Here is a 19,908-nt window from a genome sequence, read left to right as displayed (position 1 = left end):
GGAGCAGCCAGGACGAGAACTGGTGCCCACAAGGGATGCTGGCGTCGCAGGCAGTGACTTTCCCTGCTACACCACAATGCCAGCCTTGGGTCTCAAAGTGTTCCATGCATCCCACAGCACACTGGTTTCCCAGGGGCGGTGAACACACTCCAGAGAGTGTGCCAGGTGATCCACTGGGGTGTACAGGCGATCCGCGAACACTGCTGCTTTGTTCTCGTTGTCTCTTTGATTCATAACATACTGTCTGCCTGAGTACCTGGGCAGAGCTGATCTGAAGCATGACATGCAAAGCTTTGGTTTGTACAAAAGCAAAATGAGTGCTATTTCCTCTGTAAATCTGTAAGCTAGACAATTTATCTATGCAGTTTATTTAAAATGAGAATGTCTGGAAGGGCCTTTGGTCATAACTTGATTATGTGCTGTTTAACAGAATCATTGGCAGAATCTCGCGGCTGCTTATCAGCGGCGTTGAGGAAACAGTCTCTGCGCTCACCCAAGCGTGGCTCACGTAACCGAACCCCCAGACAGAAAAACCACCGCAGTGACTCGGGTCACGTGTCACAGTCTCACGGCCATGCCTCAGCTTTCCAATCCCATGAGAAAGCACTTCTTTATTTGACATCAAACTTTTTTTTTTTTTTTTAAGAAAGACCCACCTCTTTGATGAAAAAATCCTTTTTCCCATCGTGCAACCGAACACTCTGCTGTGCAGCTCTTGGTCGTCATGGCCGGGTTAGATATCATGAGAAAGGCGCACCCAGAGAACCGTCAGGCCTTGGGAGCCTTCTCAGGTCCCCTGTCTCTCGTTTCCACCTTTGCCCCTTTCTGCTGACCCCCAGCTTCCGTTCCTAGCTCAGGAAACGATTGGTTGTTCGCCTGCTGATCTTCTCAGGTGTGAGCCGTAGAAGCCCTCCCTCCGTGGCTGCAGACCTCCGTGCAGAACGGTCTTCATCCTCCCCATAAACCTACTAGAAACTTCTTCAGCCTCAAGGCGAGAAAGCAGAACCTTGGTGGTTACGGGCGCTCGCCGGTCGTGTCTGCACCGTCACAGCTGACGCGTGCGGTGAGGTGGGCATGGTTATTAGCCACATTTTACTGCCGGGACACTGGGGCTTAGAATTGCTTTTTCAAAACTTCACAGTGTAGACAAGAAGATGGTTTTCTTAAGGAAATGCCAGGCATTGTTCTGCTCAGACAAAGCTGAGAGCTTCCAAGAGAATAATCTCCCTGCAGCCCACCATTGCCCACCCGCCGGAACCGCCCCTGCCTGCCGTTGTCCCCTGCATGCCAGGTACCCTGTCCCTTCCTGCAGCCCAAGTTATCCAGGCCTCTGCCCCTGTCTGTCACACTATAATTCCTGCATTCTATCAGATCAAACTTTATTTTAATTGCAATTTCTTTTTTTTTTGTTTTTTTTCTTACAACCTGCCCCACCTGGCTTCTGGGCTACAAATGATTCCTTTATCATCTCCACTCGCAGTTAGGAACGTTCAGCTGAGAAGTGTGATGGTGGAATGGTCTCTGTCCATTGAGAGACATACAACAGGATACCAAAGTCAGCAATAGTCTGGAGTCGCCAGTGGGTGTTTGGGGCAGCAGGTCAGCTACCACTTGCGATGCCCACATCCCATACTGACGTGACTGGGTCCGAGTCCTGGCTCCACACCCCACTCCAGCTTCCTGCTCATGTGCACCCTGGGAGGCAGCAGGGAAAGGCTCGGTTGCTGGGGTCCCTGTCACCCACACGGGAGCTCTAGATTGAATTCTGGACTCCTGGCATCTGGAAGCTTCTAGAGAAAGCAGCTAAGAAAGGAACAAACCTGCAGAGATCCCCCAGAACATCTGGGTGTAAAAGTCTGCACTTCCACCCATATCTGTAAGGGGAGCCTTTAGACATTCTTTCTGGCCCGTCTTCCTAGCTAGCTGGCTGGAAAAAGACGAATTTAAAGAAATGGACAAGATGTAAGAGCATCCGTTCACGTGTACAGCCCTCCGATATATTAGTGTGACCGTGCATCTGTTTACTTACTTGGCAGAGCCAAGTCCTTCAGAGAGAAATAATTTCTTAGTGTGAGACCATCGCAATAAAAGCTCTGTTAATGTTCAGGGACACATATCACTGGTAGTTTATTTGTGTTCTATTTTTCTTTAAGTTTTTTTTTTTTTTTTTCCCCAAGGGTAGCAGGACGATTAAGTGAAGTGTTGTTTTCACATTTGAAAGTTCCTCTCTTAACAAAAACCACATCTTTCAGTTCTACTGTAATTGTCAGAAATTTGATATCATCCGAACTGAAATCATAGCCAAATTCTCAAGTATAGTCACGGATGATATTTTGTAAAATAAAATCTCTGGAAAATCCCTGATGTGTTCTTTGGGGTAAGGTTCTTTCCCTCTGACTTGACACAGAGGCCTGAGGCTCCTTTTGCTTGGTGGTTGTATGTCAGCGTGAATTTTCAGTAGAGCGAGAAAGTAACCTTGGTCTCTGTAATGACGTTCGCTGCGACGGGCTGATAACAACATACAAAACAGCTATGGAGGCCAGCCTCCCCGGAGGATTCCACACCCACCCAATCCGTTTGTCTCTGCCACTCCATTGGCAGAATTGTTACGTTTCTTTCACTTACAGTTTTTTAGATTTTGCCCCAACATGGCTTTGCATAGGGAAATAAATCCACATAATTTTATAGAGAATTTTCATTTACAATGTATGATCTCCACTTTCCCTCCAAAAGTTTGCCACAGACTGTGGATACACTTGTTTTCAGTGTATTAGCCATCAAGACAAACACCAGCCTGTGTACCCTGAAACAGGTGCACACAAAACACAAGACAGTGAGGCAAAAGTGCCGTAGGTCAGGTGCATCCTCCTACCTCTCCAATCCCCTCTCTAGCCTCTGAAGGCTTCCTGGGGGGCATCGTATGCGTAGGGGGTGTTTGCCATACACACACTCTTCCTGTCCTTACTAACTCAGGGGAAATATTTGAAAAAACAGTGGTTGGAGGCTGGTGGGCTTTTGGTACAGCAGTCAAGCCACCTCTTAAGATGCTAGCATCCCATTTAGGGTACCTAGGTTTGAGTCCTGGCTCCGCTCTGGAGTCCAGCTTCCTGCTAATGTGCACCCTGAAGGCAGTGATGGGTCAAGTGTTTGGGTCCCCACCACCTACCTGGGAGATCTGGATTGAGTTCCCAGCCTCCAACGTTAGGCTGGCCCCACCTGGCTATTGTGGACATTTGAGGAAGTAAACCAGCAGATAAGATCGCTATCTCTCTCTCTCTCCCTCTACCTTTTTGCCTTTCAAGTAAATATAAATAATTTTTTAAAGTCCACACAAACAAATAATAAAGTCCACAAAGGTTATTTGATGTACATTTTGTGGGCCAGAGTTTTTGTAATTTTTATTTATTTATTTATTTATTTAAAGATTTACTTATTTTGAAAGAGTTACAGAGAGAGAAGGAAAGAGAGGGAGACGTCTTCCATCCACTGGTTCACTCAGATAGCCACAACAGCCAGTGCTGGACAAGGCCAAAAAAAAGCCAGGAGCTTCATCTGAGTCTTCCATGTGGGCGCAGTGGCCCAAGCACTTGGGCCATCTTCTGCTGTTCCCAGCCCATCAGCAGGGAGCTGGATTGGAAGTGGAGCAGCTGGGACATGAGCCGGTGCACGTATGGAATGCCAGTGTTGCAGGAGGCAGCTTTTCCTGCTGTACCACAAAGCAGGCCCTGATGTTTTGCAATCTTTAAATTGAGAATCATAGGAAGACCCTGTGCATACATGGCTGTTTTTTTCTACCAGACTTCTAAGTATTGTAGGTCAAGTTGCATTCCCCCAAATACCAGTGCAGCAAATGGACTTGATCCCAGCTGGCCTACAAGGCAGCTGTTTTATAGAACAGCTACCAGATAGATCATAAGTGGATACTCCTTACACTTCTAGAGGAATGCACCAAAAAAAAAAAAAAAAAAAAAAAGACAGTTGTTGTAGTTATCTATGAAGAAAGATGCCTGGGAAGAAGGAGAGAGGCTTTACCCCAAACAAGCTATGTGTCTTGTGAATTTTGTATCGCACAATGATGTTTCCTTCTCAAAAACTAAAAATTCAAAAAACTGATTCTGCTTTGTTTGCTTCCTGAAAGCAACTATGATTCAAAAGCATTGACTGTTGTTCCAGATGGAAATGAGGCTGTCTTAAAGGTGGGCTAGGAAAAATTCTGGGTTCCTCGAGGTTTGTATACCTCTACTCAATCATCAAGGCTTTCCGTGGCTACCCCTAGGAAACAAGGTGCCAGGCGTAATCACCCCATAACTGAACAGTGGCAGCCTTCTGCCCAAATCCCCCTACTTCCTGGGGGATTATTTCAGTAAACACTTAAACAAGAATTTAAAAAAAAAATCAGATCACTACTTGACTGGAATTGCTACCAACACTGACAGCTACCACCTTGCCAAGATTGGGAGCTTGTCTTGGAGGATGGAGCCAGGGCCCACTTCTGGGCAGATGGATGGTCCAGGCATAGCAGGGTGGGCTCTGTTGGACAGGGAAGCCAGTGGTAAAATGATGGACAGCAGAATCAGAATCCTGTTTATGCAAAAGGAGAGGTCACACTGGGGTGGACAGGGACACAGCTGCATGGTTGAAGGACATCCATTCATTCATACAAAGAGGCAGTGCCCAGGCGATGTGCCTGATAGGCCATCCAGATGGGGGCCTGGTGTAAGGAGATCAGAGTAAGCTAACAGGGAGCCAAGCCCAAGCAGATGGGACTCAGGGCCGAGTCTGGGAGTCAGAAGGTAGCAGAGAGCCAGTGTGGCCTGCAACATTGAGGGCCAGCTCCGTAAGTCTCCAGGGACCCGGTGAAGCAAGATGGATGTGCTGGTGAGGACTCGTTTCCTAATGTTACCCACGAGAGGACTGCCAGGCAGACAGAAGACCAGGGAGCCCACTGCAGGGCTGGGGCGTGAGGTGGGAGTGCGACTGGCATTAGGAGGGTTGCATGTGCTGGCCAGGACCAGGGGGCCCAAAGTCCTCTCCAGCAAGGGGCTCATCCTAGAACTGCGTTTCTGCAAATGGAGGGGAAGAAAGTTGGAAGCAGAGAACCAAGAAGGAGGAGGAGGGACCGAAAGGTGCATTTTGCCTGCTCCCGGGTGTGCGCCCACCCTTCAGTTTCCCAGACTTGCTTTTACTTAACCCCAAACCACATTTCTGTAAACACACATAGGTAGGTAAGTTGCCTCTCAGGTCATGTAAGTACAGAGGAGCATCCCTGATCTAGAAGCCCAAAACCGGAGTGCTCCAAACTCGGGAACATTTTGATCACCAGCGTGAAATGTGAAACGTTTTGGATTTCAGAGCATTTCAGATTTCGGATTTTCCAATTGGAGATGCTCCCCTGGTAAGGCTGATGGTAACGTTCCAAGCGGAGCAGCTCTGAGACCCGAAACACTTCTGGTCCCAAGTGTTTCACATAAGGGAAACTCAACCTGAATCTCCATTTTGAAGATCACAATGTGTACTTCTGAGTATACCTTGTACCTGTAGAACAAAGTAGATTTCTGCTTAAGCTGGATCTTACGTGAGATTAAGTCCATAATGTTCTGCCTCACCATGGCATTATTTTCCCACTAGCAAAATTGCTGCTGCCCTTAAAAGTTCCATCCAGGAGACATGTCAGCTGGAGGGTGATGACAGTGTTCCAGATGAGATAGCAATGGTGATTGTGTAACTGTGACTTTACTAAAATTCACTGAATGGTGTGCTTTAAAAGGCTTAATTTTATGGTGTGTGGTTTAATCACATTTTTTTTAAAGGCATGGCTGGGTGAAAAGTTTTAATAAGGAAAAAGCTTAGAAAAGCGAAATGGATTTTAATCTGCGAAAATCTGTTTAAATTAGGACAGGTGGTCACTTGTGAAGCAGGGATTCCTCATTTTTGCAAGGAGGCATAAAGCTCGCGCAGCCGCAGGCTGGAGGGAGTGAATCACAGCCGAGCTCCTGAGTGTGGAAGCAAACAGTCCAAGTGCTCAGGTCAGGTGACACTCAGGGCGCAGCCAGTAGCATCTGACAGGGCCCCTCACCAGCTGCTGCAGGGGGAGTCCTTTTAGCAAATTCCCCCTAAAAAGTACCTTTCTATGTGTGTAATGCAGACCGAGTGTGTGCTTATCTTTCGGAGACTTGCAGCTTTCTTTGGGGTCAGAAGCAATTGATAACCTTTGCCATCTGCAGTGGGGCCAGACCACACTTGTATGCTCTTTCCCCTTGGCATTGGCCTTGGGGCCATCTCTGCACAGGCTCAGGCCCACAGGGATCCTGTCAAGTGTTGTACCGCCTTGCCTCAGCTCCGCGCTCTCCTGGGTGCATGAGTGACCGTGCCGGGCACAGAAGAGCAGCATCTGCCTCTGGGGAACCAGTGTCCTATAAAGCAAAGAGAAAGGGAGGGTGCAGTGCTTTCTTTTCTTTTTTCTTCAAGATTATTTATTTGCAAGGCAGAGTTAGAAGGAGAAAAAGAGAGAGAGCGCGCGAGCGAGCTTCAATTCATTGAGTCTAGAGGGAGGAAGAGAGCTTCAGTTCATTGCCCAAATTCTTACAACATCCAGGGCTGGGTCAGGCTGAAGCCAGGAGCCTGGAACTCCATGCAGGTATCCCACGTGTATGGAAGGGGCCTTGGCATGTGGACCGTCATCCACTGCCTTCCCAGGTGCATTAGCAGGGAGCTGGATTGGAAGTGGAGCAGGATGCCAGCTCTGCAGGAGGCAACTCTGAACACATCGTAATGCCAGCCCTGCAGTGGTTTCTTTTGGAGTCATTCATTTTTTTAAAAAAAGATTTATTTGTTTATTTGAGAGGCAGAAAGAGAGGTCTTCCATCCACTGGCCACAATGGCCGGAGCTGGGCCAATCCAAAGCCAGGAGTTAGGAGCTTCTTCTGAGTCCCCTACATGAATGCAGAGGCCTAAGCCCTTGGGCCATCTTCCACTGCTTTCCCAGGCCAAGAGCAGAGAGCTGGATCAGAAGAGGAGCAGATGGGATGGGAACCAGCGCCACAGGCGGAGGCTTAACCTACTATGCACAGTGCTAGCCCAAATTTTTGCTTTTTATTTGAAAGGCAGAGTTAGAGGAGGAGAGACAGGGTGATCTATCTGCTGGTTGACCCTCCAAATGGGTGCAGTGGGGGGCTGGGCCAGACCAAAGCCAGGAGCCCCTATGTGGTTGCAGGGGCCCGAGGACCATTGTCGACTACTTTCCTAGGTGCATTAGTAGGGAGCTGGATGGGAAGTGGAACAGCTGGGTCTTGAACTGGTGCTCATATGGGATGCCAGCATTGCAGGTGAACACTTAAACTGCTACGCCACAACCCTGGCCCCAAGTCATTCTTTGCAGTGTCCCCTGGACTGTCTGTGGTGTCTGTGGGAAAAGTTAGCCATGCCCAGGAAGCAAGTCCAAGTGCAACACTCCTGCACACATTTCTCCAGTAACACATGGATTTTCTCAGCCTCCCCCGCCAGCCCCGCCCCGTGTACCTGCTCCAATCTCCCACCCCCGAATCCTTGGTGAGAGGGGCCCATGTGGGCTGCTTCTCCCACCCCCACTCTGCTGGGTGGGTGCTTCCTTTATAAATCATATTCCCATGATTGAGAGTTTTTGAGGACACGTGGCATCTTCTAAGCTATTTTATTTCCACACCTTAAGACCTCTCCTATGCAGATGAAGCCGCCCTTGACCTTGGCCCAGCTCTGACCGCCTTCGTTGTCATCTCCCACCTCTGCTCGGCTGACACTGATGGTGTCTTACTGCCCTTTTCCACCTCACTGCCTCTGTGCCCCTCCGCCGCCACCTCCCGCCAGGTCCTGGGTCCTCATCTGGCTGATTCCTGCGGATCAGGAAGCAGGCCCTGGCAGCCTTCTGCCTGGGTGGTAGCACCACCCGGTGGAGGTTTGCCAGTCGGCACCCCACTGGCCTGCAGGAGCCCTGGCGTGCGGTGTACACGCGCTGAGGTCTGCTCAGCCAAACCCTATCTGTCCCCTGTAACCGGAGTGTTTGTTGTTGTTGTTGTTCTCACACTTGAGAAAGCTCTGAAGGAAAAGAGCTTTCCTGCCGCAAACTGATAAGAATCTCTGGTGCTTCTAGGGGACTGGCTGTCTTGTTGTATTGTTTTACTTTGCTGGGCAGATTCAGAGATTAGTATTTGTATTAGAATCGGACTGTTTTGAACCAGAAAGGAAACGGAAGCTCAGAAAGTGTTAAGTGACTTGCCCAGAGTCCCTGGGACAGCAGGCTGGCACGCAGCACACCCAGAGCATCCAACACCTTGCTGTCCCCATGTTGACCCATTCTCCGCACGTTTAACATTGGAAGAGGCGAGCGGTGTCGAGCAGCATGTCAAAGTCAGAGGGGACTTGTAAGACCGACCTTGCCATCCTGTGGAACGGTCACTGTAGGGGCCCCTCGCTGGGGGCTCAGCCTAGCAGCCACGACCTAACCCCACAGAAGAGGAACCGCTCTGCTGTGGCTGGTATCAAGCAATTTGCAACTTTCGGTGTATAATTTGTAAGCTGCGTCTAATCTGTCCTATAACCATGAGCGTGCTTCAAGAGGCTCCCAGCCTTGAATTAAAATGTAGGTTTCATGAGCTCATAGCAGGAAACAGGAGAGGGCCGTTTGGGAGGTCATCCTCCATCCCCCAGGTTCAGGAGGGTTTATGGTCTGTTTCAGTGCTGTTTAGTGCGGTTCACTTTCTGCTGGCTCCAGGAGGAACCTGTGAGTAATCTCTGCCAACATCAATTTTCCTTTCAGGTGAGTCTGCAGGTGGCTCCTCCCTGCGCCAGCGACAGGCATTACGAACACGCCGGGCGGTGCTGCCGCAAGTGTGAACCAGGTACCCCCGCTGCTGAGCCGCCTCGCTGCCCCTCGGGAGTGGGCGGGGCTGTTGTGGGGATGACGAAGGAAATGGGGTGGCCTTTGCACGGGTGCTGGGTAGTCATGCCTGTCCCTCTTTGCTCAATAGATAAAATCTCTCAAAGTCAAAACCAGCTTCAGAAACTGGCGCTTAATCTGGTGCCACAACACAGCTTTGCCAAAACACCGTTCCTTGGGCAGGCAAGGAAGATTTTTAAAGAGCATATTTTAGCACCTTATGCTTCAAGCTCTCAAAATGTGAGCTGCAGCTCTTAAACTTGTTTGCACAGAAATTCTATTTAGGGATAACCACTTTGGAATTGCCGCTGCTAAAAAAGAAATGGCCTGCACCCCAGTAATAGCTCCTCCACCTACCTGCTGAGGGGCAGAGGAGGACGGGCGAGCCCCTTCCCAGCGCTGCCCTGCCAGAACCTGGCCCGGCACTCCTCAGCCCACGGAGTCCTGCCTCTCTTGTTCAGTGAGGGAGGAAAGCTGGGTTACCTTCCGAGGGCTATTTAAAAGGTTTGTGGAAAAATGCATATTAGGAAAAAAATCCACGGATTTCCAAAAAAAAACTTTAGCATCCAGATAAATTTACCTTTTAATTCCATTTTCTATGAACTTTTAAAAATACTCTCATATACTAAGACCTCTTGGATATTTTAACTACAAATATTTCTTGGGCAGAACCAAGATCTAGTGATTTTCAAGGGTGTGTGTGTGTGTGAGTGTGTGTGTGTGTGAGAGAGAGAGAGAGAGAGGGAGGGAGGGAGAAAGGGCAGGAGGAAGGGAGGGAGGGAGACTAACTCTTGGTCAAAGTAAGCTAACCATGAGCCCATAGCGTATGTAAGACACAAGATGTCAACTCTGCGGACGGGAAGCAGAGAAGAGTTTGACGATGGGAGAGGGAATGGATCATGAGTTCCTCTTGCTTAGCCCCCTATTCCCTGAGTGGGTCCCAGGGACCCTCTCATGTTCTGTAAGACCCAGCGAAAATAACAGCTCTGCTCTTTAGCTCTGTGGGTGCAGAGGGTAGTTGGCCTTCTCCCTCGAGAGAGCACTGTCGCCAGGACAGGCTATTCTAGCCGGCTGAGGGGCCTGCGGAGCCCAGGCCGGACACTCCCCGTGCCCCAGGGCCTCACGTCGTGTTCATGTCACCCTTGGGGGCCTCCTGTGATCAGGGTCATGTGCACCTGCAGAGTAGGTTGGTGCATTTGTTGTTGTTGCTTTGTGTTGTTTGTTGTTCTGACTGGTGCATTTTTCCTTTCTGCTTTAAGGAAAGTACTTGTCTTCTAAATGCACTACTACCACTGACAGTGTGTGTCTGTCCTGTGGCCCGGATGAATACCTGGACACCTGGAATGAAGAAGATAAATGCTTGCTGCATAAAGTTTGTGACACTGGTGAGTTAGTCGTGGAAACTCTGAGTTCATCTTGTTTTTCACTCAGATCGTCTCTTCTAGATAAACATTTTTAGGTACAGTCAGTGGGGTTTCTTTTAGGGGCACAGGAAGAAGTTATGTGTTTTATATCCCTGAAGCCCTGTGTTGAAATTCTACCTTTAGAACTTGTGTCTTGGAATGTGTCTGTGTTGCAGTTTAATCGTGGGACCCATCTTACAGGGGACAGCCTTCCCACGATGTTGTGTCAACAATTCCCCAGACACAGCCATGGTCATCCCTACGCGTGCTCACACGTTATCACTGTGTAGGTGAAAAGTGGACTCTCCGAGAGGTTGAATGACTTCTCCAAGGTTAACAGAGGAGAAACAGGACTCAAACCAGAACTTCTGCCTCTTCAACCTTGTCCTAAACCATGAATGTTTTAACTCTAAAGTTTGACAGCCTTACCAGACCACCATCCCTGTTTTTTGACCTTGAATATTTTCAAAAATCAAATCAATCTATTAGAGAGAGAAAGGGAGAGTCAGTCTCATCTACTGCTTTACTCTCCAGATGCCTTCAGTGACTCTCGGGGCAGAAGCTAGGAGCTAGGATCTCAATCCAGGTCTCCCAGGGGAGCAGGGACCCAGGTGATTGAGCCGGAAGCTTTCCTTTCCAGATTCTGCATTAGCAGGAACCTGGAATCAGGGGCCAGAGCACGGACTCAAAACCAGGTACTGCTGTAGTGGAGGATGCAGGCCGCTCAGCACAACCAGGAATCTTAGCAGCTAAATGCCAGCTAAATGCCAGCCCCGGCAAGAGCTCTCTTGCTTCCAGGCTTACCCTGGACATTTTAGTGAACACTTAGCAGCCTCAGTGTGGGTGACAGGGAGGAGACTCATAGGCTACTGAAGTGATCCTTGTTTGTAGGTGTTCATTTCCATTGGACAGAAGTAAAAACTAAGTATTTTTAACACTCTTTTTCTGCTGTGTTCAAGACAACTGGCAGAGACTTTAGTGGGAGAAGGTAACACGGAAAGTCCACTGAGCAGAAGCATCTGATCGGGTCTTTTTTATTTCCCACAGCTTAGTAATGACCTTGACTCACTGCTGTCTCTTGGAAACAAACATTCATTCTGTCTACTGCCAAAATTGATTAAAGCCAAAAACCTGGTACATTAAGATATTTTTAAACATGCCCGAGTTATTCCTCACCCTACTGTCTCCCATTCTGCTGCATCTGAGTAGGACACTGGGAACAGAGAGGTGACATGCATCCATGTCTGTTCCATGCACTGTGTATCGGCCTTGGTGCCGCAGAGCTGTGCTGCCCCTCAGAAAGTGGGCACAAGAGGGAGTGGGGACGTCTCCAGGTTCACCACGCTCTGCTCTAGGAAGAATGGAAGTAGGCAGTGACCCCACCCTGCTGGAGGTAACTTGAGCCAATGAAAGAGGGAAGAATTTTCTGGTTTGTTTGTTTCTTTTGCCCTGGAAACTCATCTAAGGATTCTCAAATATAAAGGGCAAGGGCCATTTGGACAATCTAGATGAGATGGAGTCTTGCAAGGGTGCAAGGCTACTTCCGATGTAGTGTGCATCTGTGTGAGTGTGCACACACACACACACTCACAGTTGATTCTATAAAGTCATCACACACAGTGAATTAGCACTGAACCACTGCCCCGAGGGGAAGTACAGGGTCAGGTTCCCGTGAGCCTCTGGCTGCTGCATTTTCTTCAACCAATCAACACATAACCTTTTGCGTTTCCATTTAGAGATACCTATTTGAGATACTTTTTTTTTATCGATTACCATGGCGTTCATGAGCAACATCGCTGTGACTCAGGCCTGAATGAAGCTTATGCACGCTAGATACTTTCTCTGGAAGGCGCGAGATGCATCGCAGCCTTGTCACACTTGGGAGCAGTGGAGGATGGTAGCGTGCCACTTGGTGGCTGTGTAGATAGGGAAGTCACCAACAAAGCACAGCGTTGAGAACATGGCACTGGGTCTACCATTGAGAACGTGGCACTGGGTCTACAGAAAGAATGTTTATAGCGTGAGCTGAAAGCAAGAAGGCAGACTGTTGCCTGTGTGGCCTCAGCTGCAACGTTGCGTGTGGCACAGCTCAGAAACGCACACGGTTCCGTGCATGTCCACAGCTGCTTGTGAAAGGGCCAAGTGGGTGCATTCACAAGCTGGATCGGCAGATGACTGTGTCTCTGTGTGTGTGGTTTGTAATAGATGAATTCGCATGTACCGGTATTCTAGAAAAAGTGAAGGGGCCAGGAGATTTGGGTAGGAAGGCAAGCACTCTGTTTGGGGAGAGATGGGTTCCCAAGCCTAACCTGCCCGCCTCTTCGCTCTCCGCCAGCTACGCACACAGCGACCCCTGTTTTCACCCTGGGAACCTAAAGGATCTCCAGAAAACCTATTCTCTTAGGTCCCATCTATTAAGAATATTAAGAATATTTATGAGATTTTAGTTTACTAAAAATCAAGACGCCACGTGCCGGGTTGGCCGTTTTGCACTTGCTAAAGTATTCAACACTCATGAATTCCCGCCTCCAGTCTTCCTACTAACATGAAAACTGACTTTTTTTAAAAGCTCACAAAACTGAATTATTAGAGAGAAACCCATGGGAGGTTCTGGTGCCAGCACAGGAAGTGGGAGGAGGAACTTGGAAGTTCCTCAAACCGAGTGGCCTGCGTGATTCAGAATGCAAGAGCCGGGCGGGCGCTGCGTCTGGTCATCTAGGGGTGGCTGTGGGACAGCGCAGTGCCACGGACGGTGCGTCACTGGCCACTGACTTGTCGTCTGTCGCCCACAGGCAAGGCCCTGGTGGCCGTGGACCCCGGCAACAGCACGGCCCCGCGACGCTGCGCCTGCACGGCCGGGTACCACTGGAGCCAGGATTGCGAGTGCTGCCGCCGCAACGCCGAGTGCGCCCCGGGCTTCGGCGCCCAGCACCCCTGTACGGTTCGATGCGCTCTGTGCCTCCCTTCCGAGCCCTGTGGTCTAGCCCAGGGCAAAGGGCAGCCACACACACACACACACACACACACACACACACCCCTTAGAGTAATTTCAGAAAAACCATTCACATCCAGGCACATTTTTACGTCAACGTCTCAAAAATTTTTCTTACAAATCTCGAGTTGCTATGGACTTGGTTACTGGAGAATTGTAACTGCAGCGACACACATACACAAAATCACTGGAATCTGAATACCACGGGACCCACTGTCATCCATTTTAAAAATTGCTCTAATCACATTTAACTGCAACAGATTTTTTTTTTTTTTTTGACAGGCAGAGTGGACAGTGAGAGAGAGAGACAGAGAGAAAGGTCTTCCTTTTTTTTTGCCATTGGTTCACCCTCCAATGGCCGCCGCGGCCTGCGTGCTGCGGCCGGTGCACCGCGCTGATCCGATGGCAGGAGCCAGGAACCAGGTGCTTTTCCTGGTCTCCCATGGGGTGCAGGGCCCAAGCACTTGGGCCATCCTCCACTGCACTCCCTGGCCACAGCAGAGAGCTGGCCTGGAAGAGGGGCAACCGGGACAGAATCCAGCGCCCCAACCGGGACTAGAACCCAGTGTGCCAGCACCGCTAGGCGGAGGATTAGCCTAGTGAGCTGCGGCGCCGGCACTGCAACAGATTTTACATAGTTTCTTTCTGTGCTTTGACTTGTGTCCATTCCACCTCTACCATGGAATTTTATCCATATTATATATATTTCAAATATATATACATATATATATATGAAATGTAGAGTGACAGTGAGAAAGGGAGAGAGAGAGAGAAATGTTCCATCTGCTGGTTCACTCCCCAAATGGCTGCAAAGGCTGGGGCTGGACCAGGCCAAAGCCAGGAACCCAGAACTCCATCTGGGTCTCCCACGTGACTGGCAGGGGCCCAACTGCTTGGGCCATCTTATGCTGCTTTCCCAAGAGCATTAGCAGGGAGTTGGACCAAAGCAGAGCAGCCGGGACTAATGGATGCTGGCTTAGCTGGTGGCAGCTTAACCCACTGTACCACAATGCCAGCCCCTATATTTTTATGTTTGGAGGGCTTCTCCTAATCACCTTTTATTATTCTTTTATATCAAAAATGTACATTTATTTGAAATTTCAAGTTTAAAAAATTCCCTGTGACTCAAGTTTCTCAGGGTTAAAAATATTTCTACCGAGTTGTTACTATATTTATTATTACACAGTGGTCAAAAATGAATGTTATATTTTGCTATATTATAATCATAAAAATAAAAGCATTTGAACTGCATAATGAGTGGGAGGTTTTTCCAATTCACATTTTCATTGCTGAATATTATGTACTGCTAAGATGTGACAGGATTCAACATAAATTTACTTATATTTCTTGCTGTTACATAGATAAGTGCTGAGAAATTGATTCACATAAATAACTAAATGGTTAAGGAAAAACTTCAATCCCTCAATTCTTTTTAGCACCATCTGAGTTTTGTGCCCAAGGTCATAAGTGATATGACATATGAAGTTATCTTTAATATCCAATTGCATTTTTAAATTTTGTTGAAAGTAAAGAAACAGAAATCCTTTTTGATTTGCAAAAGTATTTCTTAGAGTTTTGCTTTCCTGACTTCCAGAAAGTATAACAAAGTAGTTTTTTGGAGACATAGTAAGTGATTGTGGGTGTTAATCTCTCACTTAGAGGCAAACTTGTTTTAACCTGAAACACTTGGACAGGGTTGGGAGAATTGAAATATTATTTATTTCAATGCATATTGACGGAAGAATCTCTCACAGAGTCTATCTAGTACAGGGAGTCCTTGTTACCGAATGTATGGGCTGAAGCAGACATGCTTTAACCTGGACAGAGTGCAGCTTGGCTTTTTGATTATTAAAGTCTCTCAGTCACAGCCAGTTCCCTCTGGATTGTGACTGACAGACAAGGCGCAGTGCCTTCCTGCAAGTTTGTCATCTGCCTGCAATGGGTGCTGCTGCCTGCAGGGTTCCTGGTAGATCTTTCCTTGCCTTGTACCTTTGTGTTTTTGTTTTTGTTTTGTTTTTTTTAAGATGTATTAATTTATTTGAAAGTCAGAGTTACACAGAGAGAGAGGAGAGGCAGAGAGAGAGAGAGGTCTTCCGTCTGCTGGTTCACCCTGCAATGGCCGGAGCTGCGCCGATCCGAAGCCAGGAGCCAGGAGCTTCTTCCCGGTCTCCCACTTGGGTGCAGGGGCCCAAGCGCTTGGGCCATCTTCTACTGCTTTCCCAGGCCATAGCAGAGAGCTGGATTGGAAGAGAAGCAGCCAGGTCTCGAACCGGCGCCCATATGGGTTGCTGGCGCTTCAGGCCAGGGCATTAACCCACTGCACCACAGCGCCAGCTCCTGCCTTGTATCTTTGAACGATGCATTTTTTAACAAGAGGTGGAGGACAGAAGCAATGAGGTTGATGAGTGAAAAATCTCATGCCTGCCCCATGTTGCAGTATCTTTGAATTCAGAACAACTCAGCATGGTCCCAAGTACCCCATTTCTATTGCCCCACATTTGCCCTTAGGAGATAGGGAAAGACAAGACTCCATCAGCATGCTCTGGAGGCAGGAGCTTTGCCATCACTAATACGTCACTCTGGCATCTCCAAGGCTTGGCACCATAGCAGGATTTGGGGTGGGTAAGAAGTGATCCATCTTTTGTAAAGTAGGAAAAATGTGCTTGTGAGAACAAGAAGGGAGCGCAAGATCGCAGGATGCTTCTGGCAAAGTCAAGGCTGTGGGGAGTTATGCCCTTAAACCTTTGAAGGCCGGCCGGAGTCTCTGGCTTCTGAGAGTTGTTCACAATCTTCTAGACTGTGTCTGTCTATTGAAAAGCCTTTGAATTAATGTAAGTTCTTGGATATTAACTGGACTTTCCTTAATAGTTTCAAGGCAAATCAAATTGCTAGATCAAAGAGCAGGTAGTCTACTTACTAAGCCAAGTTGAAGAAATCAAGACTTTGCCTATCCGAATTCAGAAGGGAAAAATTTTATTCCTTATTTTAGTGTTTATGAAAATAAATCACAGAAGCACCACTAATTTCAAGGATTATTTGTGGCCTGACTATGATACCACACAGTGGCCAGCGTTCTTCATTGCAGTTACCAAAGGGTCGCCCCATGTTGATCGAAGGATAGATGACAGACATAGGAAGTCTGAGATTTTTTCTTATTTTGATGATGCAGTACTGAGGGTGATGAGAGTTGAGTGAGGCTTACTGATGAGGATAAACTCCTGTTTCAAGTACTGTGAATTAAGGCGAGGGTTAAATCCATCCTATAACATATAGTTTATAAATAAAGTTTTATTGGAACATAGTCACTTTTTTTTTTTAACATATTGTCTGTGACTATGTTTGTGCTATGAGTAGTTGCAGCAAAGACTTTAAGGCCTCACAAAGCCCATGCTGTTTACTCTAAGGCCCTTTTAGAAAAAGTTTGGAACCACCCTTGGTGTAAGAGCAAGAGACCTGTGGTTTTTTATTTTTTGTAAGATTTATTTATTTGAAAGGCAGAGTGATATAGAGAGATAGAGATCTTTCATCCTCCGGTGCACTCCCCAAATGCCTACAACAGCCAGGGCTTGGCTAAATCAAAGTCAGGAGCCAGGAACTCCATCTGGGTCTCCAGTGTGGTGGCAGGAATCCAAGCTCTTGGGCCATCTTTGGTGGCCTCTCAGGTGCACCTGCAGCCAAGCTGCCAGAACTTGAACCCGCACTCTGAGACGGGATGTGGCTATCCCAAGCAGCTGCCCCACACATTGTGCCAAAATGCCTCCCCCTGTTTTTTTTAATTGGAAAAACTTGACATTCTAGTACCTGGGCTGATGAGTTAAGCTGACTGGAAGGAGTCAGGATGGCAAATTTTCCTTACAAGCAGTAGCAGAGCTGCCATTCCGTGCAGATCAAGGCTGCTATGAGCCACAAAGGGGAGAGCAGGCAGTGTCTGGTTAAAACGGCAGAGAGCACACAGGCTCCCTACTCAGAAATGGTGTGTGTTCCCCACTCAGTGGCTCTCAACTCTCAACAGAAGGGCAGGACCAGAGCCAGCCTGGATCTGGAATCAGATGCCAGCAGTGGTGGCTGACTGAGCAAGTGGCCTTTCCGAACACAGCTCTGGTGTCAGCACCGGCTTATGCGGCCAGGCCTGTGGGAGCTGAGGCAAATAGGCACTGGCGGCGAGGACAGGGACCGGGAGACAATAGGCAGACGGGGCAGCTCCTCGCCTCTGGTCCCTTGGAACGCCACCCTGGCCGATCTCTAAGTGTCCTTGTTTGTTTTGTGTGCCTTGTTTTTGTCCGTTTGTTTTTCGACAGTGCAGCTCAACAAGGACACGGTGTGTAAGCCTTGCCAAGCCGGCTACTTCTCAGACACCTTTTCTGCCATGGACAGATGCAAACCCTGGACCAAGTAAGTGACCACCAAGGAGCTCAGCGTTTGTTGATTTTCAGCAGCTCAGCTGCCACCGTCTCATCTGGGTGGAAAGCAAACAGGCTCTGTTAGGTGAGGCTTCCTTTAGAGGTCATGGTCAAAATGGAAAAGGCTTCAGTGCAGCTCGGGACAGTAAACCAGTCAAGTCAACCGTGCAGCCTCACGTGGGGCAGGAACTTTGCATGACTTTTTTGGTTCCATGGACCACGGCTTACAGTGGCAGCTTCTTTTTTTTCCTGGTCCTAAGCTCATTTAGTTGGAAATGATTTATGATGTTTATTGTCATCCCATGTACCACTGCGTCTTCCAGCTTCCTCGCTTGGCTGGTTTATCCATCCAGAGATGTGCGTGTGCCAATTGTGTGCATGTAGAAGCCTCCTCCGTATACGCATGTTTGCATGCTGGAAGCACCTGGAGGATTTTTCCTGTGACCTATCTTGAAGTTCTTTCTGTATTAGTCCGTCTGTCTTTGTGGTGATGTTCTGCTCCCCGTAGGAGGCCCCAGGGATTCAAACCTTCGAGAGACGTGGGTTCCTGGTCTGACGGAGCTGGCAGTGTAGTGGGACAAAGCCTGCGATTGCCTCTTAAAACGAGAACATGAAACCGCAGCACTTAACTACTTTCCCCCCACAGCTGTACCATCCTTGGAAAGATAGAAGAACGTCACGGGACGGAAAAATCAGATGTGGTTTGCAGTTCCTCTCTGCCATCTAGAAAGCCACCGAATGGTACGCCTGGGAGGGGCCTGGTGGTTGGTCGAGGGGCCCTGGGAAGCCGGCTCGTGTGCTCCCTCCTGAATCCCATGGTCCCTCAGAAGGGCGCAGCATTGTTAGCTCAACGTTTCCTCTTTATCAGTATTTTAATTCTAGATACATGGCTTACTTAACAATTTTCTCCATTTCCTGGAGGGTAACTAATAATATATTTGTATGCCAAAAAAGAAACTAGAGTTGCAAGCATAAGTTAAAAGGCCCTGATGTGGTGGCATCTTGGTGGTGGCAGTGAGGGTGCCTACAGAGAGGTTTTGGTCCCCAACCAGACATAGGAACTTGTTAGAATCTAGTTACCATAGTTTATGGAGCATTTTGTAGGTCAGATTCATCTTAAAGGTGGACAGAAAGCTGTTGGTTAACGGTGGAGGCTGTCTCCTACAGGTGAGTGGGTCCGCGTGGAGCTGGGCGCCAACAGTACAAGCAGACCTTTCTCAGGAGACAAGAGAACATGGGCCTTGAAGTACCAGAGTTAATCGGCTTTGACGTTAAATTTGACGTTTTGGGCAGCAGGAGGATATTAAAGCAGTCTGGGCATGGAGTTACACAATCAGAGCGGTTTTAAGATCTGTCTGGAAGATAATATAAAAAATAGCTTGGGGAAAATAAGGTTATTTTTTAAAAGATTTATTTGCTTATTTGAAAGGCAGAGCAATAAATACAGGGAGAGGCAGAGGGAGAGAGCGAGCGAGCAAGAGCATGCTAGCAGGAGTGCTTTCATCTGCTGGTTCAACCCCAAATGGCAGCAACAGCCAGGCCTGGACCAGACCAGAGTCAGAAATCAAGAATTCTATCCTGGGCCGGCGCTGCGGCTCACTAGGCTGCAGCGCCGACACACTGGGTTCTAGTCCCGGTTGGGGCACTGCATTCTGTCCCGGTTGCTCCTCTTCCAGTCCAGCTCTCTGCTGTGGCCCGGGAAGGCAGTGGAGGATGGCCCAAGTGCTTGGGCCCTGCACCCGCACGGGAGACCAGGAGAAGCACCTGGCTCCTGGCTTCGGATCAGCACAGTGCGCTGGCCGCAGCAGCCATTGGAGGGGGAACCAATGGAAAAGGAAGACCTTTCTCTCTGTCTCTCTGTCTCTCACTGTCCACTCTGCCAGTCAAAAAAAAAATCTTGAAAAAAAAAAAAAAAGAATTCTATCCTGGTGACAAGGACCAAAGTATCTGGTAGGCAGGACTTCAACTGGTACTCTGACATGGCATGCAGGTGCCACAAGCAATGATTTAACCTGCTGCACTCCCAACACCATCCTCCATCAAGTTATTTATTTTTTTAAACTTTCTTTCTCTCCTTTTACAAAAGATTTATTTATTTGAAAGGCAAAGTTAATAAGAGAGACAGAAACAGAGAGATCTTCCATCCGCTAGCTTATTCCCCAAATGGCCACAATGGCCAGAGGTGAGCCAATCTGAAACTAG

The 19,908-nt window shown here is 48.3% G+C and overlaps 1 protein-coding gene across 2 annotated transcripts in view; it reads left to right on the top strand.

The window, feature by feature from the left end:
- The window catches only part of TNFRSF11A (TNF receptor superfamily member 11a), a 60,902-nt gene that overhangs the window by 18,871 nt on the left and 22,123 nt on the right, over positions 1-19,908 (top strand). The window contains exons 2-6 of one of the 2 annotated variants that reach the window (XM_008261434.5): positions 8,792-8,873; positions 10,171-10,296; positions 13,107-13,250; positions 17,605-17,698; positions 18,353-18,447. In XM_008261434.5, coding sequence (XP_008259656.1) covers positions 8,792-8,873; positions 10,171-10,296; positions 13,107-13,250; positions 17,605-17,698; positions 18,353-18,447 — 541 coding nt within the window. The remainder of the gene's footprint in view (positions 1-8,791; positions 8,874-10,170; positions 10,297-13,106; positions 13,251-17,604; positions 17,699-18,352; positions 18,448-19,908) is intronic. The other variant, XM_051851145.3, reaches the window with a different exon arrangement.

Source organism: Oryctolagus cuniculus, chromosome 10 (assembly GCF_051225735.1).
Source record: "Oryctolagus cuniculus isolate XC-2025 breed Fujian yellow rabbit chromosome 10, ASM5122573v1, whole genome shotgun sequence".
NCBI lineage: Eukaryota > Metazoa > Chordata > Mammalia > Lagomorpha > Leporidae > Oryctolagus > Oryctolagus cuniculus.
The sequence above is the reverse complement of the archived record's forward strand: the minus strand, read 5'-3'. Positions and strand labels throughout refer to the sequence as shown.